Source organism: Cryptomeria japonica, chromosome 8 (assembly GCF_030272615.1).
Source record: "Cryptomeria japonica chromosome 8, Sugi_1.0, whole genome shotgun sequence".
NCBI lineage: Eukaryota > Viridiplantae > Streptophyta > Pinopsida > Cupressales > Cupressaceae > Cryptomeria > Cryptomeria japonica.
In genome coordinates this window covers 332349133-332366329 of record NC_081412.1, presented here as the reverse complement: position 1 = coordinate 332366329, position 17197 = coordinate 332349133, and the positions used below count along the sequence as shown (strand labels likewise).

General features: G+C 36.2%; 1 protein-coding gene across 2 annotated transcripts in view; it reads right to left on the bottom strand.

The window, feature by feature from the left end:
• The window catches only part of LOC131061525 (8-amino-7-oxononanoate synthase), a 209135-nt gene extending 192381 nt beyond the window's left edge, over positions 1–16754 (bottom strand). The window contains exon 1 of one of the 2 annotated variants that reach the window (XM_057995255.2): positions 16323–16754. In XM_057995255.2, coding sequence (XP_057851238.1) covers positions 16323–16578 — 256 coding nt within the window. In that variant the 5' untranslated portion in view covers positions 16579–16754. The remainder of the gene's footprint in view (positions 1–16322) is intronic. The other variant, XM_057995256.2, reaches the window with a different exon arrangement.
• Positions 16755–17197: the final 443 nt, after the last annotated feature.

Genomic DNA, 17197 nt, shown 5'->3' with positions numbered 1-17197 from the left:
AATGACTTTGTCACCTAGGGAGTTGTGCAAGGTGATATTCATAAAGTTCTTATTAAATTAACTTTTTCTATTTTTAGAAAAAGGGACTTTATAACATTATATTATAAAGTCTCAATATAAAAGCTCACCAATAAAAAAATTGACTAAGTATTGGTCCCCTTTGGCTAACCAATCATCCCCTACACTGTGAATTTGCCTTCGGAGATGGCTAACAGGCAAATATATGCATCTAAATAGCAACTAGAGAAGTGGGGACATTACAGAGAGTAAAGAGGTGCCTATAGAAGTTTCCGGTTTGCTGAATGAGTTTCAGGACATTATGTCTGATAATGTGCCTGAAGGTTTACCACTAGTAAGAAAGATCAGTCATCAGATTGACTTGATCCCCGGAGCTAGTTTGCCAAATAAGGCAGCCTACAAAATGACTATGGCAGAAAATGAAGGGTTGAGTAGACAAGTTAAAGAATTGTTGAGAAAAGGATTGATAGAAATGCAGTTTGAGGTGGCTGGGATCAATGAACCCAAGACCTTGTATCCCGAGGACCCTAATTTAGCATGTAAGGAGCCTATTACATTGGATGGGTCAAGATGGTTGGATGACATGTTGTTCAAGGGAAGCCAATTGTGCAGTCCAAGGACCACTCTAGAATTGAGGAAGATGGACCAGGAAAAGCATCCAAGTGCCGAACCCGAAGACTTTGCAGAACACATCAAGAATATACAGGAAGAGGAGAAGAAGCACATCAACAAGATGAATCTGCAGTATAAGGAGAAGGTAGATCAAAAAAGGAGGTATAAGGAGTTCCAAATTGGTGACGAAGTATGGTCCATTTGAGGAAAGAAAGGTTTCCAGTGGGGACATACAATAAGCTGAAGATGAAGAAGTTTGGTCCTCGCAAGATTTTGAAGAAGCATGATTCTGGAAACGCATATGAGGTAGAGTTGCCGGATGGAATTAATATTTCCCTTGTGTTCAACATTGCAGACTTAACAGAATATCATGAAGGTGGCATAGAGGAAGAACCAGTGACAGAACAATGTAAAATCCCCGCACCTACTTTAAAGGAGGAGACCGAAGCAATTCTAGATAGCCATGTGGGAAGGAGTACAAAGAACAGGCAATATGAGGAATATCTGGTGAAATGGAGGGGAAGACCTGTTGAAGATTCTTCATGGTTGTCCAAGGCAGAGGTTGATCGCTTGGGTTTTCCTCAACTAGCTGAGACGTGACGGGGTCACTTCTCAAACTACCCCGAGTGTCTGATGCAAGAGTATCCGGTGGTGTAAGGGCAATCGTCCATCACCCAAAAAATATTTCTCTTTAGTTAGTTTTCTTTTAATGTTTTTGCATTTCTGGATACCCATTTGGACGAATAAGCAATTCTAACTTTCAAAATTGACAAGCTACTTTTTCTAGCCGACTGCCAAATTTAGAAAGTTTTTATTTAAAAGCGGATGGAGCCCAAATTTTGCGGGAAGCTTGAGAATGGAAAAATAAGCACTTTGGCGAAATAATCGAGTTAAAATCATTTACGGTTTGAAAGTTATTCAAGTTTCAGTTTCCCGAAAAACCAAAAAAAATTCTTCCGAGTCAAATTTGAGGCAACGACCTCGAATGGCCCTGAAAATGGCGGGAATCGGCAAAGCGGATTCGAAGCATATTATTCACTCAGAGAGATTTCTAACAGTTCAAATGGCGTGTCAATCTGATTCCCGAATCAAAAGTTATGGCTGTCAGAATGGACAATTTTTCGAAAACTTTCCAGTTTTCAAATTTGGCTCAATTTTGAAATTCAAATTGTATGATTTGGCGCTAGACTGCCAAATTTTAATTTTTAAATTGTTCATTTGAGGAAAGTTGTGAGTTGTGTTGGTTGATAATTTTGTACACCTGGGGAATGTGCACAATTGTGGTTTCAGCCACAATGTGTGTGTGATACTCTCCTAATTTAGGGAAGGCTCCCCCTATCTATAAACTAAACTAATCTGATATGGATGAGACAACGGTCTTTCTTCTTCTTTCAAGAAAAACTATACTCTTTTCTCTTCACAGAAAAGTAATAGCAATTGGAAATGAATAACAACAAATACAGAAATGAGACTTCTTTGTAGGATTTGGAACATAAAGGGAAGCAAAGTTTCCATGAAAGCACAAAGACCTTTGTCACTTCCTCGAGACGGGAAAATAGAAAGAAAACTCAAATTCTTCAACTATCCATTCTCCTATCAACCTTTTTAGATGATTTTCTCATAACCAAGCACAGTATGTAGCAGCTCAGAGTCTAACTACATGATGCACCTCTTATGCACAAACATAGATAATAAAAACAGCACAAAGTCTGCAAGTTACTCCCTTTGCTTGAGCTTTCTACATTGGCTTCAAACATGACAAACAGCTCAAAGTCTGCAATATCAAATCTTAAAACCAATCGAAACTCCAAACGCAATAAGCAGCTCAATGTCTACAAGATTGCATTTAAATCCCTCTTAAACAATTGAACAAAGATCACAATCAACTCCAGAAAATGTCATCACATAACAACTTGAATTGGCACAAAGTCTCAACACAACTTGCCTCTTTATTGAAAGAAATTTGATTTACATCTAAGCTCAAAGTCTTAAGAGTGCACATACAAACTAGCAGAATTTTGTTGCATTACCAAAAGATATCAATTACAATAGACCCCCTCAAGTATTTATAGGAGAGGAGCCTTGAGAAAAAGGTGAGAGGATCCTCACTAACTTGAGAAATTATCTCAACCACCATGACTTATTCCAGCTACAATCCTAATCTAACTCAACTTGTAGTTGTTTTACATGTAATTACATTTTACAAAAAATGCAAGTAAAAGTGACACTTGCAATTACAATTTTTGTTTTTACGTGTAATTTGTCAAAACAAAATTACAAATACATAATTGATACAATTCTATGCATCCGAAGACACGACTCTAACTACATCATCCTTTGTCTATGATCATCTTCATGCTGCCTTTGGATGCTAGAACTTGAAGTATTCAGTATTGGTGAAGACATCTCGAACCAGTGCGAGAATTTGCATCCTTAATGATCTTTGTGTTTTTCGCCAACGAACTTCAATCTTATCTTCTTCCTTAGGGTAGTACTGGCTTTTCAGGAAAGAAGTTCTTTGCAAGGCTGAAGTAAGAAGCCTATCTCTGCCTTGAAAGCATTATATGTTCTCAACCATTCGTATCACTTATCCATCTCCTTGTGTAGCTCCGTCATGTTGTTTTTCTTTCTTTGTATCATCCTCCAATCTTGGAATCTGCTTACAAAATAAGGCCCATGCCTTAATCGATTGATTTGGTAGGTCATGTGTGCAAACAAGACTGACAAGGGAAGGGATAAATTGATGCAAAAATGGGCTTACAAGTAAAAGGTTTTGAGGACTGCATTACATGTGTGGAAAAACAAGAGCATTAACTTGCAATTGTGGAGAACAAACATGCAACTTCATGTGTGTAATAGGTAACTACAAGTTTGCACTTGTAATTGGACCTTTAAGACTCATTTTCAAGTGTTTTTGAGTGCATTTTGGACCAATTTGGGGTTTTGGAAGGCTGACTGCAAGTGAAGACACAACAGCAATCGGGTTTTAAAATTCTGACTGCAAGTAGACTTTAAATGAGAAAAATGAATGAAGGTGTGAAATGAATGGATGAAATGGTGGGAATAGGGATTTTGATATGTGGGAAATGATGGAAAGAATGATTTTGACCAATGATGGCAAACTTGGATGACCATGGATAAATATGGAGAGGAACATTTTCATCTTGGCAATCTTGGAAAATAAAAAAAAACTTCAACTTGTAATTAGATTTATAAAACCCGAAATCAAAGAAAGAGCAAGATTATTTACAAAACTTGATCAAACAAGAAACTAAAAACAATCAAAACGAAAGCAAAAGCAAAACTGAAAAAACATACCTTGTTTGATAAAAATGCCCTTAGCAAAGAATAATAAGCTTGGGAAGAACCAAAAAGCTCTATAAATAGACACGTTGAAAACCCTTGGCAGCCAAAAACAGATTTTAATTCAACCTCCTCCAAAAACGGCATGAAGAGGAGAGAAGCAAAACACACAAAGAGCTTTCACTCTCCACATTTGAAAGGAGAAGCAAAAATGCCTAGCCAAAACACGTTGCAAGAGGAATTCAAATGAACCAGCAAACACGTTGAATGAGGAATTCAAAACGTGGCGAAAACGCCCAGCAAATGGAGGAGCAATAATCTCCCACGTCTCCTACATTCAACGCCCAACTCTTTGCAAACCGGATTCAAAGGAAAAAGCCATAAAAAACAGGTTCTTGGAGACAAATATGCAGGTCGGGTTCTTCACATCCAACTACAAGCAAGATAAAGCTCTTCAAAAAGATGCAATCGGGTTTTAAAAACCCTTTTACAAGTTAAAATAACTTACTTTTCCTTCATTTGTGCAAATTCGGGTTTCTAAGAGAAATAAACACAAAAAGAAAGAACAAAACAACTTGTGATAGGGAAATAAAATCCCTATTACAACTAAAACAATAAAACATAAAAACTTGTAATAGGGAAATAAAATCCCTATTACAACTTAAAAACATAAAAACTCAAAGACTTGTCATAGGGAAATAAAATCCCTATTACAACTTAAAAGCACAAAGTAAGAACTTTTATGAGAACTTACAAGTTCTCATTAAACTTGTGATTTTAAATTCACTTGCAATTTGTCCAAAAACTTCCTACAAACAACTTAAAAGACAAAAAGGGAAATGGAAAATAAAAAGCAAGTTACAAGTTACAAGTCTTTTATAAAGTTCACTTCTAATTGCTAGAAAAAACCCCTACAAATTAAAAAAAAAAGAAAAGAAAATTCTTAACTTGCAAAAGAAGGAAAATTTACCACTTGTAGTCAGGAGGAAAAAACCCAAATTTGAAGGAAAGGCATAGCAAACAAACTCGGAGCACGATGAAATTTGAAACATGGATCAAGGATAAACCAAAGATTAGTCCAGTTCAAAAAGGAGCAAGAATTTTGCCTCGAAAAGAGTGCCTTAAGAGTAAAATATCCAACTTGCAGTTATCGCTCTGAAACCCGAAATTGCACAAAAAGCTAGGAAAATGAAAGCCAAAACTTACCAAAACTTGGACAATGATGGCAAAAACACCCCTTGATGATTTGACACTAAAAAATGTGAATTTTGCACCTCGTAAAACGTGCCTTGGAGACAAAAATGACGCAATTTAAGTTAAAATTTGAAGGGGTTGTCACATTTTTGAAAATTCAAAAATGAGGACAACAAGTTAGTTGTTGTATGTGAGTTTTTGGAGAGTTTTTGGGAGTCGGTTTTAAGTTAGAAAATTTGGATTGTGAGAAAAGGGTTTTCCAGAAAATTTTGTACGCTGTAATGTGTTGCAACCTGTGAGGATTTATCCTCCTATATGTAATTGCATGTATTGGCAATAGATTGGAGATAATAAAAATAAACTTTGTTGTCTCATTTTGCTATGTTTTTTTCTGTGTCTCGGATCTGCCCTCATCAAACAAACATGCAAATAAGAACACAGTAACACAATGTTTTATGTGGAAACCCAAATGGGAGAAAACCGAGGCAAATCAATGCTTTTATATAATTCTTCTTCTACAATGTTTGTAGGCACCAACCTACTAGAGGCACCAACCCCTAACTAAGTTTGTGAGCACCAACTCCCACTTCTGAATTTGTAGGCACCAACCCCTAATTCAATTTGTGAGCACTTGCCCACTAGAGACACCAACCCCTCATTCAATATTTCCACCTACTTGAAGGATGATGGATGATCCTTAATTTGACACTTTGTGTTGTAATTCTTCTTCTCAAATTTGTTCCAAATCTGACCACAAAAATTGTTACAAAGAGATCACAAACTCACCTTTACAGTCTGCATATATTCTTTTCATACTCATCAATTCTGGAATCTATCTTTTGAAAGATGCCAATGCTGATTGGCACAACCTGACAGGTTGGTTTCTATAAAATTCTTTGACCAGCGTGTAGATATTTTGGGTTTTAAAGAGATTTTGAGGATAACTTGCGTGTTATTGACTTTTAGAATGTTGCACAATAGATACAATACAAATAGAAAACTAAACTAATTCTGAAAATTGAAAAATCAGAGTTCTGATTTTATTACAGCAGTGCAATTTGAGAAGGAAAGACAATTTATTTTGCTCCAGGTGCAAATTTTGCATATGAGGAATCCTGAGCTTGCCTAGTTGAGCCTCCTTATATGACTGAACTTCAATACATGTTGATGTGGGAGCTCCCAGAGTGTGGAATTAGCTCCAAAAGACTTTATCGACTCTGAAATGAATTACCAAAAACAACTGGGGAAGAACTAAGCAAACCCAGATGGAAATCTAATTTCTTGCCAGGTGTAGCCCTCTAGGAATGAAGTATTTCCCTGTATTACTGCATATGCTGATCACAAATGACCTTAATTCTTCAAAATAACCATTAACTTCTTCCTATTTGCTGCTAACAATGAAATTTGAACAAAAATACTGCTGCACCTTATTTTATTTTATTGAAACCCTAAGCAAGCTGAAATGGTATGGCCAGGCAGGGAAATGTACGGCCAGCTTGGGGAATGAAAAATCTTGCTAGAAATGGTAACTTTACTGCTCTGATCTGAAATTCAAACCCCTATGCTACTGTTATATTCAGATTTGCTCTTGAAATTTGGTCCCAATGACCTAAAAATAGCTTCCAATGAAGATCAATTTGCTAATAGATGTGAGGATTTTCGTCCTACACCTGAAATTTGGAGGTTTCCATCCCCAAATTTGCTCCAGAACTCTGTCAAACTCGTTGCAAACCTGTAGAAGATAATATTCTCTCAAAAAATAAACAACTCCATGCCAAAATGATTATCAGATTCACTTTTTATTTCAGCTCTAACCCTAGTTTTTTATTAGGGTTTCATCTCCCCTTTTATTAATAAAATAACTTTATTTTATTTATGCCTCCTTATAAAAACAAACCACAAGGGGCCTTCATCATTACTTTAATTTGGCCCTTCATTATTATAGTAATATTTGCTAAAACGCCCAGGTAAGAGGGCCAATGAATTATTATAATTTATTTCCCCATAAAGTGATTATAATATCACTTTATTATTATTTTATTATTCCAAACTTTTTAATATTTCCTTATTTATTAATAAAATGAGATCTAGGACTCAAATTGGAATTTCATCTAAAGTGCTATGGTTACCGATGCCACCTGAGTCCTGCAGGCTAACTGGCAGTGATCCCCTAAAAAGTAGGAATCCTCCTAGAAAGTAGGAAACTGTCTCCAAACCTCTAGTAATACTCAAAAGCGATCCTGCTATGCTCTGTGGCCCTCCAGGTGGTCAACCAATCAACTGGTAGTCCTCCCTAAAAAATAGAACCCCTCCCTAAAATTTAGGAGATGGTCTCAAATGATCCAAAATGGTTCCCAGATACCCCGAGACCAACTCTTAGTCATTCCCTAAAAAATAGGGATCTCTCCTAAAATCTAGGTACTGTCGTCTAAATGTCTGAATCAGCTCACAAAGCCCCCTACAAGGCTCCATGACTCCTGAATGGGTTCCCTCTTCATTCCATTGGCCTACGGGAACCAGATGATAGGCCAATCCCTGCTCAACTGTCTATCACCTGGGAAGGGGACATTACATCTTCTCTTATCAAATCTGTAGTCATTCTGCACAGTCTTCTCATAAATCTGCATGCATCAACTTGTAAATATCCTAGCATAATTCCTATGTATGTGTACACATACTAATCTTTGTTTTTATCTTCGTGCATTCTTTATTTCTTACTTCTAGATCTGCAATATCTTCTCAATAGTTTGTTACAAATTCTCTATACACTTCACCATAAATCTGAAGTAGTATTCATGCATTTCTTTCCCTTGATCTGGTGCATATATTATATTTGATTGTCTTCTTCACACAACACACCTACACCTTTCCTCAAATGAATTTCATATATTATTTATATCTTCAGCATACCCTTCGTAAGGGGTGGACTCTTTCCAAAGAGTCGTCCACATTAAAAACAAATTAAGCTCTATTTAATCTTCCCTAAACAAATCGCAGCCTTCTTTGATTTATCTTTTAGTTAATATAAATCACTTTCTTTATCAAATTACTATTATATTTTTGTTTTTCATTCTTTAATTTCTTCATGAATCGTGGCATTCCTTAGCGAATGCTTTTTACTAACTCATATCTTATCATCGCATATTTCCAACTAATTAGTCTGATTGTTGATTTGATGCAGATCACCATTCTTAATAATAACATCTATATTTCTTATTGTATGTTTATTTAACACAAACACGGAATGTTGTTCTTATTAACATTGCTGTATATCTTATTTTGTCTTTGACATAAACATATCGATCCTTGGAAATTCATGACGTCTCACTATATCAATGTCTGCCATTTGCACCAATAGCCTGAGTTTGTTCGTGGTGAAGTCTATAAAGAAAACTGTTGCTGTGCACAACCCTCTCCATCATTCACAACACCATATAGTTATATGAATCTTTAACAACCACTGTGCATGTGTCATGCTAGCATAATGACCGTCTATGATCTTTAATGCCTGATCGGTGTAATTGTTTTATCGTGTATTGCTGAAACAGCTTGCCACCATCTTCATACAAGAATCGTTGTACTTGATATAATCAAATCTGTCACACCACTGCATTATTAAGTTCCTTAATTACTGTTTTGATGTCTTTAACAGAGTTGCTGTTATTATTCATATCTATTTGCTTAAACCTTTGGATCGTTGTCTTTATACATTCAATACTGGGTAATCGCTGCCTTATAGCTGTTCAAAGGGGAGAATTCGGATCTGCATTAGTTAATTAACTAATGTCAAATTAAGTCATTATGAAGAGGTACAAATTAGCATTTGTAAAAATGAGTTAGATCGCCCAAACCTTTCCTTAGACGTGAGGCGCAGAATAATTAAGAATATCGCTGTCTCAAGAAAGATCAAATCAGATCAATGAAAGGGGTGATTAGTCAAGCTAATAGTATAGACCATAAACAAAGGGATCAAGTCCGATTAGAAGCGTGATTAGTTAAAGTTATTGAATAGACATGATTGAGGAGACACAACTCCTCACATCATGACCGACTGAAGAGATATTAATAGAGGATCATAAGTTCTTCCAAGGATGGTATCATTCTTATTTTTTTCTTTATTCATATTAATCACTCTTTAAGAGCAGTTGCCTTATTGACATAGAAACGGTGGATTACAGGTAGAGATTGTAATCAGAAACAACCCATACCTTGCATACTCTTAAAGCCAAATCAAAAACAGCAAACTACTTCATCACTATAGGCGTTTAAGAAGAGATATATAGCATATTAACATCACCTTATCTGGAACAACTTAAGCAGTAGAAAGGGAAGACTTACATCATATTAACATTGCCATATTAAAAATGGCTATAAGCATTTAAGAAGCCACTTGAAGCATAATCTACATTGTGAAATCAGGAATAGCAAAGGTGCAGATCAGAGCCTAGCAAGAGATCATCACTGCATAATCCACACATCCCATATCAAAGAAAGCAAAGATTTCCTACATTACTGGGGACGCATCCCCGGGCTAAAATCCCGTCCCTGTACAAGAGACGTTTTGGGGACTTGGGGACGGCCAAGGGACGTCCCCCCGCTGTCCACAAAATTGCAAAATTTGTGGGAAACGTCCTGGAAACTTGGGGACGGCAGTGATTCTCAAAGGGGACGTCCCCCCATCCCCTAACCATCCCAAGGACGGCTAGACATCCCCCTTTTCCCAGAACATTTTTTTAAAAAAAGACTCAAATGCTCAAAAAAAACATTTTTCAATTTTATTATAGGATTGTAAAACTGAATTTTCATTGATATGACGGGTAAACATGTTTGAATCACTTCCAAAAGCACTTAGAAGTAATGAGCAGCAGCCTGGTAATAAATTTCACAAACATTTAGAACTCGATAGTGCATAAAAAAGTGGTTGTAGGTCTGCAATATTGGACTTTTCACTGATATGAAAGGTAAACAGGTTTGTGTCATAGCCAAAAGCACTCAGAAATATGGATAACAGCTTGGTAACGAATTTCACAAACACCTAAAACTTTGTAGTGCATAAAGAAGTGGTTGTAGGTCATAACAGTAATGGAAGACTATCCAAATATCCTCCAACCAGAAAGAAACAATGAACTACATGCAAACAAGTGCTGGCATATTGACAATGAATTTTCAATTATGAATGCATATTGAGTATTGACAATGAATTGTGAATTATGAATGCATATTGAGTATTGACAATGAATTCTGAATTGTGAATGTATATTGAGTATTGACAATGAATTCTGAACACAAATGTGGTATGTTATGGTTCTATAATGTACATATAGCTGCTTTATCCATGTTTTCATATGAATATAATGTATATATACATGCTTTATCTATTTTTCATATGAACATTTAAAATTTCTGTACATATTTTGAATTTTCCCTATATTTTATATAGCCGTCCCCTTTGTCGTCCCCAAAATTGGCAAAAAAAGTTGTCATCCCAGAAACTTGGGGTAACATAGAAGATTTCTCTATATCATTGCAGATCTAAATAATATCAAAGACATTCATTGCATCATTCTTGAATAGCATATATTCATAAAATGCAGCTCCAAACTTGACTTTAGTAAAGTTCGGCATTTTCTCGGTGTTAGGAAGGTTAGTAGGAATACACGTTTTATTCCCTATTTAATGGCAAACACCGAAGTTTAGACCCCTTTTCGTTCACACTTGACTTTTTCCAAAAATTGGAAAAATTAGGCAAAAACTTCAAACCTAGGAATAGATATTGGAATAAGCTTATTCCAGTGTAGTATGCAAACACCGAACATTTAGCGAGTTCATTAAAAAATCATGGTTAAAGGCTAAGTTCATGGTAAACTTAGGCGTTAGGAATACTTTTCAAAACTTCGCCTTATTCTTGTTTGAAGCGAAAATACCAAATTTATGTATCAATTGGATAATCATTATTAACTGGCATCAATTATTATCAATTTATGTGCTTTTAGAGTCTTGGCTGGAAAGAAGTCTCTTGCAATTGAAATTATAAGAAATTAGTCCCAAAACCCTAAAAGATTGCAGAAGGGGGCATTACATTGACATCAATGACAATATTTCCAGTTATCCTTGACATCAATGACAACATTTCCAACAAAAGAAAACAAGAAGTTTTATGCTATAATCCATAGCTTACAAACTCAAGAAATAACTCCCCAATTCATGAGTAACTTGATTGATCATACTGGTAGCAAGCCCAAGGCCCCACTTAGAAGCACAACCACCCAAGTTTAGGGCTAGAAATGTTGCTATTCAATTATTGTGACATACAAATGAGATGAAGCGTCAATCACCTCAAATATCACCTTGCACAAATCTTGAGCCAAATATGCAACTATGTATATTAGTAGGCGTTGGTAATCCTAGGAAACTTTGCCTACAATCAAGTTGGTAGTCTTAGATAAAGTTATTCTCATGTTATTAATGTCAACAACGTTCTTCTCTAGTGATTCTCATTCATGGTATAGTGTTTCAACCAATGTTCCACGGAGTTTCCTGGCAGGGGAATGCGAGGACGAGTTTCGAGGACTAGGGACCAAGGGCCTAAATTTGGGGACGGTGAGGGGACGAATGGGAAGGCAGTAGAGTGGTGGTGGGGGGTGCTGCTGATATAAAAATAGAGGTGAATTGAAATCTTCAAGACAAAATCTGCACTATAACATCTTTGTGAGTGGTCCATGGAAGGCCAACTAGTTTTCACGAAGTTAAAAGTTGCAATTAGTATGTAATGGCATGTGCCATATAGCAAATGACTTGGTGTCGTCCCTAGAAGAGGCAGTGGAGGTGGCGGAAGTGGTGGTGTTGTGGGGGGGCGTTTCCCCCAAGTCTCAAAAACATCCCCCTACATGGGATGTGGGTTTCTTTGGGGGGGACGCATCCCCGTGGAGCATTGGTTTCAACTAGCAACTCTTGCAGATTGTTCAAGGTTGCACTAAGCCAAGTGAAAGGCGAAGAAGCTCCTAACAAATGGAAGCACGAGTAATGAAAAGAAAGAGAAGGAAATGGCAAAGGTTTGGGCCCAAAATTATCAAAGATCAGCAAATGGCTAAGAAAATTTCTCCATTTGGAATTGGCACATAATTTGATTGACAATGCCACAAGGAAAGGGCAACCAAGGTGCCCAAACCTTATATAAAACTATACCAGGTCAAAAAGTGACAAAGACAAGTGAAAGTTCCACCAATATGAAAGAGTTAAGATAATGATACAGCACAAATTTGCATTGGCAAAGCTGTTGCAAAAGTGAGATGAGGAAAATGCATTCAACTTAAGAGTGACTTTATTGATGGTACTACCAATCTGAAACCAAGGTGGCAATGGCACATCCAAGAGGAAATTCACTGATTTCAAGTCATTGTAACTTTTAGGGAGCAAATCTAGGAGGAAATCATTCCAAAGAGATTTAACACCTAACAGATTCACTTCAAGCTTCAAAAATGAAACATGTGTAAGTGAGAATGACTCTTTTCGAATGGCAATGCTAGCTGAAAATAGCATTTTAAGTGGCAAGTCAAAGAGAAAAACACTAGCAAGTCAATGAAAGTAAATGAGTTGCACTTTCCAATGCCAATGCCAATGCAAAAAAACGACTTTAAGTAGTAGATGATGACTAAAAATGTGAACAGAAAACAAACATGAGAAACCACAACTTTCAAGTGGTTATGCCAATGAAAACTGTAACTCAAGTGACTAACTTCAAGTGAAACATGCCTAAACAAAAATGACTTCAACCATCCAAAGAGTGTGACTGAGAAATTAAGTCGACTAAAGACAAATCCCATGTCAATTTTCAAGTTTTAAAAGAAAAAATCACTTAAAGCAATGAGGCTAACTTATCCCATTGTCTATGAATGGGAGAAAGCAGATTTAAAGCAAAGGAGAGCCTATTTTAGGCTATTGAAGTATTTTATTGCCTTATGCAATAGATAGCATTAGAGTTTCTTCAATAATATATCCAACTATGCACAAGATAATAAGAATGATTCAAAGCATTTTCTCAATATCCTTAACATATGCATCTTTATGCATTTCTCTTCACACAACTAATTGGTTAAATAAGGCAATTTCACACTCATCACATTGTTTGAATTCTTCAAAACACAATATTTGATTGAAAGAAATGTGCACTCATGCACAAGATACGGCCTAGCAAACATGTCCTTTCAAAACATCATAAACAACTTGTGCTCATCCATAGAGTCATGCACTTACAACAAATCGCATGCATAGGCTTCTCAAAGCCTTACAACAATACATAGCATTGGTGCACTCCCAAATCACGGCAAAAATATCAATACAATATATAAACTTGTTCATAATTTTAGACACAATTCAACAATGGCACACATTGGCATACCACAATAAAACATTTTTAGTCATAAATCACATTCACAAAACAAGTATTTCCACTCATCTACCTTTCTCAAGGGTATATCATTTGCCAAATATATCAATGATACTAGTGCAGTCAACTGCACAGAACAGAATCATATCTCTTTCCTTCATAATTATAGTTCCACTTTTCTTATTTCTATTTGTGGGAAGAATATTAGACCAAAAGGTTGCTCAGTTCCCAACCATCTTGACATAATAAATTGCCATACCCAATCCTCTCTTCAACTCACAAGCCTAAGAAGCTATCTGATATACCACAAAATACACAAGCATCAACGAGATTGTTCACATCACACAATCTTTTACAGCCAATATACATAGTGCATACAAGCACAAAGTTCAAGGGACAATAAAAAAACATAGGGAGACCTAACCTAACCTAACACTCAAAGAGACGCACATAATCTTACAGCCCTAAGAGAGATAAATCAAAATCCTAGCTATTCTTGGGTACCATACACTAAATGTCGAGACACTAATGCCCAAACACACAAAGCAATCAGAGCTGCCCCTTTTCACGCTGCACATAGGCACTCAAAAAATTTCTCTCTTTCACCCATGCGCTAGCTTCCAAGGACCCAAACCCTTTCACCCCCAAAAGGCTCAACTTGCTTCACCTATGCAGAGCTAGGCACTCAAAATATAGGAAGAATATTTTTCCCCAATTCTTTATACCCATGCAAGGCACTCAAAGCCCTCGACTCCTTTGACCAACACAAGACACTTGGAATTTTACATACCTTCATTCACCTACGCAAGCACTCAAAGACAACTCTTTTAACCAACACAACCACTGGGATAAACTAAGTGGCACACACTATCATATAAATCACGTATCATAGAATCACAAACACAATTAACAAATCTTACTTTTCTTTCCAAGCATACGCATTCATGAAAATTATATTATATATGTTACATATATCTCTCCACTATATCACAACATTGGCATTCCTATAACAATGTCATTATAAAAGTTTTGAACATCAACTTCTCTTTCATTCCCTAACCATAGACAAGCTAGATGCATGCATCAAATCTAGAAGATGCACCCACTAGGTAATCGTATAAACATAAAAGCATGACAAAGACATACACACAACATGCACAAACACATACTTGACTCAAGGCACGTTAACTCATTCAAATATATTCTCTTTCATTATTTACAGATGTTTGTTTACCCTTTTTCTTACTGATTTCATATCAAGGAAAAGTTAAAACAAATTATCTATCAACGCTTCCTTGTTCTTCCTGATTGCTCATCTGTTTTTTGTTATGTTTAAGTCTTCTGATTGCACCGCATTGAAAACTCTAATGCTCTTTATTGCTACCTCTTAACATAAGACATCATATTAGGCGCACAAAATGGCATTGTGTTGATACTTGATACAAATATGGATGTCACACTCCCAATGCTTGAGTTCCACTTTCAGATACTTCTGCACTTTTTCCTAGCTTCTTCACAGAATATCATCACTCTCGGACACATAAAAGCGACACCACTCCAATAACTCAGATTCTATATTTCTCAACATAATCATATCTAAAACATTTCTATTTCAAACATAAATAGATAGCTCATTTCTTGCAGTTCAAAACAATCTAGGCAGTTATCATATCTACCATAAATAACTTCCATGACAAAATCTCATTCTCCTCTCCACATTAATGATATTTAGAGGATTAAATTTCATTCTTTTGCACTCATCCTTCACCAACTGCTTTGCACATCTGATCTTCTTGTCCTTTCTTCCAAACATTGGTTTTCCCTTTAATTTTGGCATTGCTTGCTGCCAAGACTGCAATACATACCTATTTAATCCTTTGTTGACATATAAAGTCTTTCCTTCCATGTCACCTCACTTTTGGACCAAGACCGTTCTTTCAAATGATTTCTCTTTTGTTTAGTGTTCCAAAAATTCCATTTTAATTTCAACGATATTCAACACACATACCCTTGACTCAATACATAACAAAAACGCTCATTCAAGCATCTATATAACATGAGATTAATCCATTCATTCAAACATAACACATAAGATTATTTAACCTTCAAGTATTTTGCATGCTCACTTACCAAGATTGACACACACACACACATAACATTCTATTTGAAGTTCACTTTTAAATAAATATTTAAATTATAGAACATATCAAAATGGCATCTAACCACCATGTGGCTGGCTGCCAATTGTGCTTTGGTTTTACAGGGTCAACACAAGGCTTAATGCCTCTTAAGTGCCTAAAGAATATAGTTATGCACATGAGATCGATCTCAATTCTAGACTTATTTATCTGCACACTGGCATGCACATCAAATACATCCGAGAAACATGTAGCCATAGCATTATTCCATGGCACCTCATCAAACACCCAATGAAGACAATCATCATAATAGAGCGATAATATTTTTATGATTCAAAATAGAGATCATAAGGTGCTGATGTTTCCCGATAAATATTCGAATACAACTCTCATCAAAACGTAAGTTATATTACAAAATAATTTGTGCAATAGTGCTCCTTACAATAGAACCCATCTGATATGTGTAACTATAAATAACACTTCCAAATATCAGAATTGCAAAATGTGCTTGGAAAAATTGTTTTTCATTATATGTTTATAAAGAAAATGGAAATTTCAAAAGCGCAAACGAAAGCACATGGAAATTTCAAATGCTCAAATAAGAGAAGATGAAATTTCAAATACTAAAATTAAAGAAAATAAAATTTCAAATGCATAAGGAGGGAAGCAACCTGTGCTGCAAAAGTTAGACATCCAATACTGAAAAGTAGGCTCTGAAATCTCAACCTCCACAGCGGATCGATCCCACGCCCCCAAACTATCAAACGTCTGGAATTCTTCATGGCTTAAGTGTGTACTATAATTTGGAGATGTAAGCAAAGAATGGGCATGGCATCGTGTGAACAATGGCCTGAGCGACCTCAAACGCTTCAGTTTCTCCAGCTTGTTCACTGCCTCCTCTAACCACACATTCCATTCCCCGCCCATCTCCCTCCGATTGCACAGATCAAATTACATACAATCGTTAGCCGTTGTAGTGTAGAGTGGACATCAGCAGTTTGGTCATACATAGACGACTCCGCCCTTCGAACCCCTTACACTTAACACCGCCTTTCATTATAAATGTTTTTCACAGAGTGTTGCGACTAGTTGCTCCTCTATACAGAAACTTTTTCTTTTGAAATCAAAGTTCTTTCACTAAGCTTAGTCTCTCTTATTCAATCACAAAAATATTAAAGTATTAATTGTGATGCATTGATTAGGGGAAAGGACCCACTAGTTGAGCATGTTCCAATTGTTGTGAGGGTTGTTGATACCTTTTGTTCCAAAAATTGAACAAATAAAACCTATTGTTTGAAACAAAAAATATCAATTTTTGTTAGGAAATGTACCAACAGTTGTTAGGAAATGTACCAATAGTTGTTAAGAAATGTACTAATATTGTAAAAAGTAACCAATCAGGTGATGCCACATCGGCTGCACAACTATTGGGGTCTCTTTTGCACGCCTATTGGTCTCACTTTTTTGGGGGGCTGTTTTGGACACCTTGGCAAAAAGCATGTTGATGTGGCATCATATTTGATGATGTGGCCCTGAAACCTTAGTT